This window comes from Haliotis cracherodii, unplaced genomic scaffold (assembly GCF_022045235.1).
Source record: "Haliotis cracherodii isolate W230 unplaced genomic scaffold, xgHalCrac1.p SCAF_27, whole genome shotgun sequence".
Taxonomy (NCBI): domain Eukaryota; kingdom Metazoa; phylum Mollusca; class Gastropoda; order Lepetellida; family Haliotidae; genus Haliotis; species Haliotis cracherodii.
In genome coordinates, this window is record NW_027266283.1 from 3,363,605 (window position 1) to 3,376,726 (window position 13,122).

Here is a 13,122-nt window from a genome sequence, read left to right on the forward strand (position 1 = left end):
TACTCCGGATCTTCGCGGGTCTCTTGGTAAAGTACAAATTCTTGTACTTTTTTCACACAGTTACTTAAAGAAAATGTGTGTGACTAGGTCAGAAAAACATACTGTTCAACTGTAGCTGAGATTAACGTATAGTAGTCCCCCCAAGAAAGTTATAGTCATAAGACGGAATCGGACGTTCTTTAAAAAAAATTAAAACATAATATATAAGAGAATGGAGATATAATACACTAGAAAATCAAAGATCAGGCTAAAATGGCACCAATATTGCCTGGCCAAAATCGTCAAAAGAGAAGTACATAAAATCATGCAATACTTACGTCACATTTCGAATCTTTATTATAGCAGACGCACAACATACAAAATACCATTTGGTCAGGCCATGGTTCCGTTTCGTCAGGCAGCGTCTCTTTAAACGGATTTTGTGCTTTTTGTATGGGTTGATTCCGTGGAGTGCTAATGCTGGAATATTGCTGACATTGCTAACTCAATCTCGTCAACAGACGATATATATTTTGATAGATATGTAAGGATATAATAGTTGTAAGGATATCATGATTTTGAGAATTTTGTAACCGAATTCCTCCCAAAATCAAATATTAATACACCTAGACATAATTAAGTACTTTCCTTATACTATATATATCATATGTTACAATGATAATTGAAAAACAAATTCGTTGCTATGGTCTTCGTATGACGGTTGTAGCAACGGTCGCCATCTTGGTTGTCACTTTTCCATTTCCTGTTCTGCAAATGTTGACAGAAGCAAAGGAGAAGATAATCTGAATTAAGCCTGGTCTCATATCTTCTGACAGTGGAACTGACAGGTGGGTCATTAATAAGATAGACATGACATGTGTAAGTGCTCGATCTCGGCAACCGTTAATTCGGATTTCGTTGGAAACGGGCACCTGCTAAACGTTAAACAATGTTGCTAGTGATCTTTAAGTATTTTACGTTTAAGAAAGGATTCTATATCCTCTTGTGCGATCTCAGCTTCAAGAATCTATTTGCTAAGTTTTAAAAATGTATATCTGTTCGGCTGACACATAAGCTAAGAGAATAATTTGACATGCGAGTGTAAAATGTATAATTTCACAAACTCGTTATTACCAATTAAAATACCGTTACGTCAATGAAATAAGGAATAAGTTATCAAAAATGCCATTAAGGCACATTTTTTATTTTTCGTGTCACAGGCCCAGCGGCCCAACTAAAAAGCAGCCAGTCCACGAAATAAATTAAACATAATAATATTTATTTTTATTATGTCTCCCATGGTACTGTATATACCCTTATGCTCTTATACAATATAACATGTTATATATAAATTCCATGTCTACATCACTATCAGTGATTCAAGAAGCCAGGTAGCAGTTTTAACTCCACTGCAGAATGGATTTCATATAAATGAATAAATAATTGACATAGCTATTTGTTTTTATTCATTTTGACCGACTTTGGGTGGAAAAGCTGGAATAAATCCTCAAAACATAAAATGAAAAAGGTGTGGCCTAAAAGAAAAATGTTAGAATGAGACTAAGCAGGTGATACAGAAAATCCACCCGAAATTAGTTATGGTTTTTTTTCAACACATTTCTTGCAAGAAAAACATTCTTTCATGAATAAGGAAATGATTGTTTGATGTTATTGATAAAAAAATAGCTTTCATGAAAGAAAACAGATGAATTATCAAAAAGTGTAAATAAAAAATACATTGAAAGTTGACCAACCAACTCATTTTTTTATATTAACCTAATTGATTACATTTGGCTGAAGCACTTAAGCTGAGGAATCAGTTTCCATGAAAGAAATATGGGTCATGCAGCATGCGACTGTTTCCAGACCCCTGGTCATGCCTACAAAGAAGTTCATGAATGTTTCATGTTTCATGGACAAGGATGAATAATTGCCTTGAAATCCTGCAAAAGTTATATAAATGTCAATAAACAAGGTTTTTGTAGTCATAGAGATGGATTTGAGGAGACATTAATCGCAACCACACACTCTAGTACATATTATTTCACCTGTAAGAAATGTAAATCACAGGAAATATCATTTTAATTTTGGTAACTCAGTAACACAATTGCATTAGTAAGAGCGTATTAATGATTTTCCGCCATTTTCAGAATTTTTTAAGTACCGTATTCGACGTAATAAGCGCCCAGGGCGCTCTCAAAATAAGAAATAAGGGGCTCTTATTAGAATATTATTTTGGTGGAAAAAAACAGAGTTGAAAGATAAATTTTGTGGTTTATGCTGACGGCCTGACTGTTTATATACGACAGATATATTTTTCCAGAATTTAATTGCCAATAATAAAGGGTGCATATAACACACGAGTGCGTATTATACACGAATAAATAAGTCTTGCGTACATTGATCAATCGGAAGGGGTGATAATTGGGATGTTCACTTGCCAATATATTAGCAAATATCGACGTGTGCGCTTATTAGAGCGGGGCGCTTATTACGTCGAATACAGTACATGTAGTATTCTCTCTCCCCACCCACCCACATTTGAAAATAATTTAATAAAATTATGAGCCGCAATCATCCCCAAAATATGTTTTTATACATTTTGTTTTTATTAAATACTGTATGTAGTGTCGACCGCTTGTCGTGGTGTTTACTTCATGCTAAGCATTCAGTGTTAACCCCAAGGCACTCCCCCCCTACTCACACACAGGCACCTGTATTTAATCGTGGCCTCCTCTGAACAGCGACATGAACAACCACCAACCAGCCAATCATCTGTCAGCTTTATTGTGTTTGTTGTCTAACACACTCTCAGCGACATTCCAGCTATATGACTGTGGTATGTATATAATTAGATCTGGGACAATCCAGTGATTGACATCATGAGCATCGATCTTCGCAATAGGGATATGATGACATGCATCAACCAAGTTAGCAAGCCTGACCACCCGATACCGTTAGTTGCCTTTTACGGCAAGCATGGGATGCTGATGACCTATTCTAACCCGGGTCTTCTCGAGGATGTTCAATTGTGGTGTGTGTGGAGTATCAAGGATGATTATTCTGGTGCTTTGTCTCACAGATACATCAACATGGCCGACTTGGGAAGTGACATGATTACTAAACGTCCTCGGACTGCGCGGGACCAGTACACAGTCCTGACAGAAACACAGATCAAAAATATAAAACAGGTAAGTAAAATATCACTTCATTATATCATAGTGAGTGAGTGAGTGAGTTGGGTTTAATGCCACTTTTAACAGTATTCCAGTTATATCACGGCGTGTCAGCTTAATGTGGGAGGAAAGCCCCAAGTGATGCAGGTCTCAGACGTTTACCACTTCGGTGAAACCCATGAGCACGGGTATGGTGCTGACAAACCAAGAAACATAATCGGGGCAAACCAGGATTCGAACCCACAATTATAGGTTTCTGGCGTGCCCAAGGCACATAACTCTGCACAGCGAATCGCGGAGCCTTACTTCACATTTTCATTTAGTGCCATGGTTTCTGGTTAAAGATGAGCAGTAGGAGAACTCAAACATGACATGTACTAAAAGATTTGTGTACAGGACTGTTCATTTAACAATGTATGTCCCTCTCTCACACATTTAATGAGAGGGAACAGTCAGCTGGAAAAACTTGTCCCCCAATCCTGTTCACTTCTTGTAAATATATTTGCATTAACAACTGTGTAGTTTATGGGTGCAAGTTAAAATTTGCAATGTTTTGACTTATGAAATAACATTTTCAGAACCCAACAGCATTTTTCCACACTAACAAAGCATCGGATCAACACACACGAAACTGGGACCCCAACAAGCGGTATGTGATTGACAGGACCGCCACCAGCACCAACCAGCACCTGTACCGGGGGATGAGCCTGTCCCACCCCGTGTGTTGGATCGGGGAGAAGTACAACCGCTTCCCCCCCGCAGACCACAACACTGCACGTCTGGGGGCGTCACTACGGTGGGGGCCGGAGAAAACAGGTAAATATTACTAGCACAGACAGAAGAGATGAGAATTTCCCTGGACTTTCCTTGAAAACAGGAAATTTAGTTTGATTAAAAAAGGGCCGACGTTTCTACCGTGAAGATCTGCTGCCAGGAGTACCTCACTCACTCACTCACTCACCACAACACCGCACGTCTGGGGGCGTCACTACGGTGGGGGCCAGAGAAAACAGGTAAATATTCCTAGTACAAACAGGAGAGATGAGAATGGCCTGGACTTTCCTTGACAACAGGAAATTTAGTTTGATTAAAACAGGCCGACGTTTCTACCGTGAAGATCTCCTGCCGGGAGTACATCACTCACTCACTCACTCACTCACTCAAAAACCCACCCACCCACTCACTCACTCACTCACTCACTCTCACTCACTCACTCACTCACTCACTCACCTAGTCACATGACTTGAACCTTTCATTTATAATTTTTTTCTTTTTTTTCAAAACATTTTGAATGACTTCAGAATTATGGCGTTGAATTGAAATTTTCAATATAATATTCTGAAATGTTTAGTTATCATTGGAGGTGTGCTGTGTTACTGACCCAAGTCAAGTATTTGTGTTTGCCCTGGATCTTTGCCCGGGTTTGATTTCTCACGTGAAATCCGCATAAAACAAGTTAGAGAGTCTGCATTACTTGACAACGCCGCATCACTTTGGGATTTGATTTGATTTGATTTGATTTCCTCAAACATCCAGCTGACAAGCCGTGATGTTACTGTAATACTGTTCAATGCAACGTTAAACCTCACTCACTCACTCACTCACTCACCATCCAGTTGACATGCTGTGATATACTGTAAATCTTGAAATTAACATGAGAATGTATGTCTCCAAAGTGACTATCAACAATAAGACGGCCTCACTGCACACTTTGGATAGCGGAAATGCCAACTTGAATATATACACAAACACAGTATATTGAGCAGCAGTTGTAACTAGTACATAACAATGTCAATTAAAGAATAGGAATTACAAAATAGACATCGGGTGAGTTATCACTGCTGGGGTCAAGAGTTCTTCCCACTCCTGTCAATCAAGGCATCATTGACCACTCCAATCAGTGAACTGTTGTTGGTTCAATTATTTTATTGCCTTTGAGCTTCCTTAATGCCAGTCAACAGAGTAAATGTATAAACTGTGTGTTGTTTTTTGGAAAACACTGTTTATTGTTATTACAGAAGTGTTTTACTCAGCGCTAATAAGCAGTGCTATTTGTGTTTGATTGGATTAAGGTAAGGATATGTATCATGTACACTGGGGATGGAGTGGAGAGAGTCGCATTGATATTGAGTCACATTTTTGGCCTGGGTTCAGCAGTCGTATTAATTTGGAGAAACATTAATTTCAAGATTTACAGTAATTGAAATAGTGTTAAAAGCTTGAACCGTTTATGGTTAACGTTAAATTCAACACATTTTTTAGACAGCTATGTGTGCATGGATGCAATATAATATATCTGCATGGCCATAACAGCTACAGTGTCAACATTAGTGAGGCCAGGACAGGTGGTAATATAATAAATGTACAACATGTATGGCCAATAATGTTACACACTTTAACTGAAGTGTACAAAATCGAGGGATAAAAGTCACATTGTTCTTCATGTTTTAAAATTTTATTCCCGTTGAGATAGTTCATTATGTCGTATTATATTACAACTATTTGATGTTAGTTTGTAGGAGGATACATTTTTAGTATTATATGAGAAATTGTTGCTAGACTAGAAAATACAGATTCATATTATCCTTACTGCTTTTCAATATTTTGCTTTTGCCCAGTTGCTAGACTCATCATAAGAATATTCAGTTGTTTGTTTGTTGTTTAACGCCGCACTCAGCAATATTCCAGCTATATGACGGCGGTCTGTAAATAATCGAGTCTGGACCAGACAATCCAGTGATTGACATCATGAGCATCGATCCGCGCAGTTGGGATCGATGACATGCATCAACCAAGTCAGAGAGCCTGACCACCCGATCCCGTTAGTCCCCTTTTACGACAAGCATAGTCGCCTTTTACGGCAAGCATGGGTTGCTGAAGACCCATTCTACCCCGGAATCTTCACGGATAACATTTTAAGTAAAAGTGCTTTTCTTTCTTTCTTTTTGCTCTTTTTTCTCTCATCCTTTTACAAGCTAGGTGGTTTAGTTGTGGTAGGTGTAGTTCTTCAGGGCTCCCATTTCAGTAAACCTACACAAACCTCTGGATCCATTCCCATCGTTCTCGCGATCTCAAATTATCCGCCTTTGACCTTCATGATCAAATTGGGGCGGTCGGGTAGCCTAGTGGTTAAAGCGTTCGCTCGTCACGCCAAAGACCCGGGTTCAAATCCCGACATGGGTGCAATGTGCGAAGCCCATTTCTGGTGTCCCCCGCCGTGATATTGCTGGAATATTGCTAAAAGCGACGTAAAACCAAATTCACTCACTCACTCACTCACTCATGATAAAATGTGATCCGCTGCTACTAGTCTAACGGACCAATCTGAATGCAAGTTGCGAACCAGCCCAAAGTTTGGTTAACGATATCAAGAACATGGCGGCCAATTCCAGTGACAATGAGACCCGTGAAGATCCGGGGTAGAATAGGTCTTCAGCAATCCATGCTTGCCGTAAAAGGCGACTATGCTTGCCGTAAGAGGCGACTAACGGGATGGGGTGGTCAGGCGCGCTGACTTAGTTGATGCATGTCATCATATCCGAATTGCGTGGATCGATGCTCTTGATATTAATCACCGGATTGTCTGGTCCAGACTCGATTTTTTACAGACCACCGTCATATACCACTCAACCACTCTCACTTACTCACTCACTCACTCAACCACACAACCACACAACCACACAACCACACAACCACTCACTCAAGGGCGGTAGAATAGGTCTTCAACAATCCATGCTTGCCGTAAAAGGCGACTATGCTTGCCGTAAGAGGCATCTAACGGGATAGCTGGAATATTGTTGAGTGCGGCGTAAAACAACAAACAAAACAAACAAGCAGTGACAACGAAATTCAAAATTGAAAAACTGGCGATACATAAAGGAAACCCTCTAAAATCTTTTTGATGGGAAGCATTTGTCTTCATGGTCATTAAAACTGGCGGTGGAAATTCCTACCATACCAATTTCCATTTTGGTCGGGTTGATGAAAGTCAAGTGCGCAAAACTTGAAATCACAAGAACCACGCGATTGGATCGAGAGGTTAGTGTGGGATTCCTGAAATGCCAGCCCCGGAGAGATAGAGCACGCATTGCTTGTGATAGGACACAACTATATTGGATTGGATTGTCAGGCTCTGTGACTTTTTTTGTTTGTTTGTTAACACTGAGCTCAGCAATATTCCAAGTGACAGCAGCCTGTAAATAACTGAGTCTGGACCAGACAATCCAGTGACTGATACTGATACTGCAGCGATCCATGTGTATGTGGTACAATAACATGCAATCAACGAAGTGTGACCATCTGATCCATTCAGTCTCCTCTGACGACCAGGTTGCTAGGGAACAGTTCTAACCCAGAATCCCCAGAAACAGTTGTTTACAGACTGATGTCATATCATTATGTTGAAACCATCATGTTAAAATTATGTTCACCTGATTACATGTCCCGGTAATTATTCAAATATATTTCAGGGTCAAGGACGTTTTCACATTTTGATGGTGAGAACTCGCAGCGCTTTGTGAAGATAGATATGTACAAGCGTCCCCCAACGAACCAGCCAGGTCAAGTCATCATGAGCTATGGGCGCCCGGGGGATGGGTACTACTCACAACGAAACCCAAGTAAGAGCATCAGGGTGAAAAATACTGAACAGTTAATGTGAGGGATTGTTAATATATTGAGGGGTATTTACTAAAATTGTATCTCAGTCTTTAATTAATAAATATATCCCCCCAAATATTTATTATCACTAATGGGGGGCTCGAGTGGCCCAGTCATCTCAGGCGCCACGATTCTCTGTGCAGAGTTGCGTCCCTTGGGCACGCCAGAAACCAATGATTGTGGGTTCGAATCCCGGTTCGCCCCAATTATGTTTCTAGGCATGTCAGCACCATACCCTTCCTCGTGGGTTTCACCGAAGTGGTAAACGTCTGAGACCTGCATCACGTCGGGCTTTCCTCCCACATTAAGCTGACACGCCATGATATAACTGGAATACTGTTAAAGTGGCATTATACCAAACTCACTCACTCACTATTATCCCTTATCTTTTTGTTAAATATATAGAGAATCTCACCATCAAGTGTTTTGATATAAAATATATCAACATGAGTCAATAAAAGTTTAAAAGTTAGAGCTTGACGAGGAGTTTTTGACTTGTGTCAACCAGTGTGGACATGTGATGTCCAAAGACTCATGGGTGAGATTCTATTTTTCTTCCAAATTATTGTTCGAACTTTTTCGTTTTTAAACAGTAAAAGCCATGTCTTGACAGTAAAAACTACAGCTGACCAGCTTGAGTGGCTTAGAGATTAGTGATGTCATTAGAATCTGTCGTCATGGTAACATCATAGCGCCATCACAGGGGTCTGTAAAGCATTGTGATGCACATTTATTGTAGCGATATCTCCTAGGAGAATCTCCTGTGGAAGCTAGTTTGGGATGATAATAATAATTTAAATCTTTTAAACCAATGTTTGAAACTATTAAAATGGAAAGTAGAAGTACTAGTTTTTCAGTTGTTTACCTGCATTGAAAAACTGAAGTGGGTGAGTGTTGTTTTACGCCGCTTTTAGCAATATTCCAGCAATATCACGGCGGGGGACACCAGAAATGGGCTTCACACATTGTACCCATGTCAGGAATCGAACCCGGGTCTTAGGCGTGACGAGCGAACACTTTAACCACTAGACTACCCGAAGCCCATTTCTGGTGTCCCCCGCCGTGATATTGCTGGAAAATTGCTAAAAGCGGCGTAAAACCATAGTCACTCACTATACTTAAATAATGCATAACAACACTATAACTGATTTGGTGATATATTTTCAACAAAATTACACAATTACTGAATACAAATTGCCAAATCGTAAAATGCAGCACTCCTTCCTTGTACGATGATGGTAAACTTTGTATTGCAGACATGACCACATGGTTCGGAGCCAGTTTTCCGTTGAACCGCAACGTCATTCTTGAGGACATTCAGCCGAAAACATCTGCGGACTACGAGATGATCCGCCAGCACAAACAGGCTCACATTTCTCGCAGGATAAACCAGTGGCCGGACTTCTCCGAATACACAGACAAATTTGCCCTGTCAACGAAAACAGAACCAAAGATCACCTCGTAAGATTTAATTTCCTCTTTGCCCGGTCGGAACGAGTAATTAGGTCAGCTGTTTCCTTCCTAAAGTCTGTATTTAACCACATAGTGGAGGTGACAGGAAGAGTGCAGGTGTTGTATCCATGTTGGGATTTGAACACAAACTTAGGCCAGATGAGCCAGCACTTTAACCAACGTGCTACCCCCTACAATCTATAGGATGCTTTTCCTTATATGTTGCAAAACCAGACACCAAAGGGTGAAGTTTTTTATTTGTTTGTTGTTTAACACCGCACTCAGATTATTAATAATTGATGTAGATAAATATATTTATATTTGATAATCTAATGTGTCACACATTTTACTGCCTGAAAAGTTGCCCTAAGTTCCAAACTAGCAGAAGATGAATGTAGGTCAGTGAGGTGTCTGACTGAATATCTTGTTTTGCCATGGTCAGCAGTATTACAGCTTTATCTTGGTAGCCAGTTATGATTAAGTCAGGCTAGACACATCAGTGTTTGACAGAGGGAGCAGGACTCACTATCATCCAGGTCACCTATTGTAACCATCTAATCGGCAATCGTCACCACGCGTCCCTTTGGTAACCTGCAAAAAGACTCATCCCCTGTTGATGAAGGTTATGTGCGAAAATACGACAAACCAATCAGAATGCTTATATGACCTCAAGTTCCTCAGTTAAAGAATCCCTCTGGAATAATATTGATTTTACATATGTCTTGCATCTAAAAATATACCCCTGCCGTGATATTGCTGGAATATTGCTAAAAGCGGCGTAAAACCATACTCACTCACTCTAAAAATATACCCAAGATACATTTAAATGTGTTCAATCATACTGTATAATACTGAAAGTCCTGATGTGTTTTCAATAGCATCTGGAATATATTTGATATATGGGGGAAGTATACATGAATCATTACGCAACGAGATGACAATTGTTCAAGCTATGCCTGTTAGCGCTTAGATGGAACCCAGTCGCAAAAATGGCCACGAAAGGGGCATGTGTCGCTATTCGGCTTGTCCCGGAATAACACGAGTTGGTCATGAATGGAGCCACTGGTTTTTGAGATTTGATATGGGGAGAGATATTTGGTGTAAGTTATTTAAATTATGTGTAATTCCTTTTTCAGATTGGAGCAAAGAAAGAGATATGTTTTACAAGCATGAGAGGGAGCTAGTTCAACATTAACAGAGACCAAAGCTGTCCACTAGCATTACGGAACCACCGTCTAGATGTGCCAGATTGTGTAGGACCCAAGATATTACCCATACGCCAGTGTCTTCATTCTTGGTAGAGTAGAGTGAAAATATGACAGCAAAGGCCTTCTGGGCCCACTTGCACAAAGCGATCTTAGCGCTACGACTATCATAAGCCTATGTTAAAGTATGGGAGTTACGATCATCTTCGCGCTACAATCGTTTTAGGGAAGTGGGCCCAGCTGATCTTGTGTGGCTAGAACATTTTTCTGCCTCGATGTCTCAATCTATTTGTATAACCGTTTCCGGTAACTGTAGCTGGTTTACATTTTGGAGGTCAAAGCTGTTTGTATTACTAAGCTGTTTAAGGTTCTTAAGGCCTCATGCTTGACTTCTTGAATAATCAGATTTCCATCCAAACCCACCTGATGATATTCTGAAGGTTGGGCATATTTTTAGAAATATTGACGACAGTCAAGACTGATTTCTATGACTTGATAAAGGCCAATGGCGCCAACAATGGCGCCATTGTTTGGTGGGAATTTTTCAGATCGAATCTATCCAAGGATTGCTTTTGCCTAGTCAGGGCTTGTACTCAAGAACTGGAACATTTACTTGTAGGCTTAGTAGAATATATTTTGGACAAGTTTTTGTATCTTAAATGTAACTTAAATCTGTTTGATTTGTACATGATTTAAGACTGTCGAAACAAATCAGCTTTAACATATTTTCTGTCTCAATGTGATGATATTTTTAAATATTATTGAGCTCCCAGTATTTATTGCACCAAAGCCAAAAGTATGGTATTGTCATCATGTGTCAAAGAGTCTCAGAATTTTAGATGTGTTTAATCATAAGATACTATATTTGCAAGTATATGGCATGTAAGAGAGTAGACATCCTTGTACATACAGCATGGAATCATGTGGAACCAAACCGGTATTTTATGGAACCAGCTGCCAGAACTAACATGGAATTGTACAGAACCAAAATGGAATCATACAGAACTGACATGGAATCTTATGGAACCATGACAGAAATGTATGGAACCACCATGTAAAGTATATGGAACCAACATGGAATCATACAGAACTGACATGGAATCTTATGGAACCATGACAGAAATGTAGGGAACCACCATGTAAAGTATATGGAACCAACATGGAATCATACAGAACTGACATGGAATCTTATGGAACCAGCACGGAAATGTAGGGAACCACCATGTAAAGTATATGGAACCAAAATGGAATCATACAGAACTGACATGGAATCTTATGGAACCAGCACGGAAATGTATGGAACCAACATGGGATCATACAGAACTAACAGAGAATACATGGAGCCAATCTTTTCTCAGTGCACTGGCAAGATTACCCAGGTTTCGTGATCCGTGATGTTGTCAATTTTGGATTTACACCGTGTGAATGCTGCAACATTTATTGCAGAACAGAAGAGATATGTTCAACAAGTATATTATAGTTGTATGTACTGTATAGTGTATATAGAGGTACAGGTATATTATAGTTGTATATAATGTATATTGTACATAGGTTCAAGGATCAACTGAATCGAAATGATGTATATTTTGTTTATTTGAAATAAATCATAGAAACAATTGAGTTTGGTCCAAGTATTTGAAGCATAGGAGATTGTCAGAAAATGTTCTGAAGCAGATAGTTCGGCAATTTCTTTCAATATGGTTTATGTGAACCAGGAAGATTATTGCCAATCTCATTATAATCAGATCTTCTTTCTATCGCTAAACAAAGATCTGAGGACATCCCATTACGGGTTGCGTCAGAACGACCTTTCATCCGACCAATCAAAGCGTCGCTTACCAGATCATGAAAGTGACAGTTGGAAGTGTGTTTTCTAATCATGCAACTTCGAAAACGTTAACACAGGGTATTCCGACAGTGACAGCCAGTTACAAAATTATCGTCTATCTCTCGCTTCCGTGGGATAAGCAGGAGGTGTTGCACAGTACATGGGGAGCACTGCCATACAATTGCAACCATATATTAGACATTCCGGAATGTTTGTATTTCATTTTTCAAAATTTTTATCGAGAACAGTGTCAACATATTTTTCAAGCCTAGTCTGAAATGGAAGTTGCCAGGTTGAAACGAGTGCCGTAAAGTTCGAGAAAGCTGTTTTCTAATTGGCTGATGTCGACTTCTTGTTAGTTGTTTCAGTGGTCGGTCAAAGTTCGCGAAAGGTCATTCTGACGTGACCTGTAATGGGATGTCCTCAGATCTTTGTTTAACGGCAGCGAGAACTTAGATCTGATTTTAATGAGATTGGATTATTGCCCATATATAATGAGATGGCGATGTACATGCACGTGTGTGTGTGTGTGTATGTGTGCACGTGTGTGTTGGTACTTGTACCAGTTTGGAATAATGCTGGTTTTAGAGTGCTAGCCCACTGAGATACCATGCCGCAGTTTAACATGAATACCCACCATACTGACTCGAGCCTACCAGTCCTTGTTTTCACCTCTTAATGGTGAGCGCCAGGCAGGGTAACAACAAGTACCATTTTTCAACACCTTTTGGTATGATGCACCTAGTGATTGAACCACCAACCATCGACTCTTTGGTCGGACACTCTATCCAATATACCACAGAGGTGGTAGGAAGAGTGAGTG

At 39.9% G+C, this 13,122-nt stretch overlaps 1 protein-coding gene across 1 annotated transcript; it reads left to right on the plus strand.

The window, feature by feature from the left end:
* The first annotated feature begins 719 nt into the window (after nucleotides 1-719).
* On the plus strand, nucleotides 720-12,040 carry LOC139473203 (uncharacterized). The gene is made up of 6 exons (XM_071255726.1): nucleotides 720-827; nucleotides 3,062-3,170; nucleotides 3,734-3,971; nucleotides 7,625-7,774; nucleotides 9,071-9,275; nucleotides 10,403-12,040. Exons 2-6 carry the CDS (start codon nucleotides 3,072-3,074, stop codon nucleotides 10,437-10,439), a joined length of 729 nt encoding a protein of 242 aa, XP_071111827.1. The 5' UTR covers nucleotides 720-827; nucleotides 3,062-3,071; the 3' UTR covers nucleotides 10,440-12,040.
* Nucleotides 12,041-13,122: the final 1,082 nt, after the last annotated feature.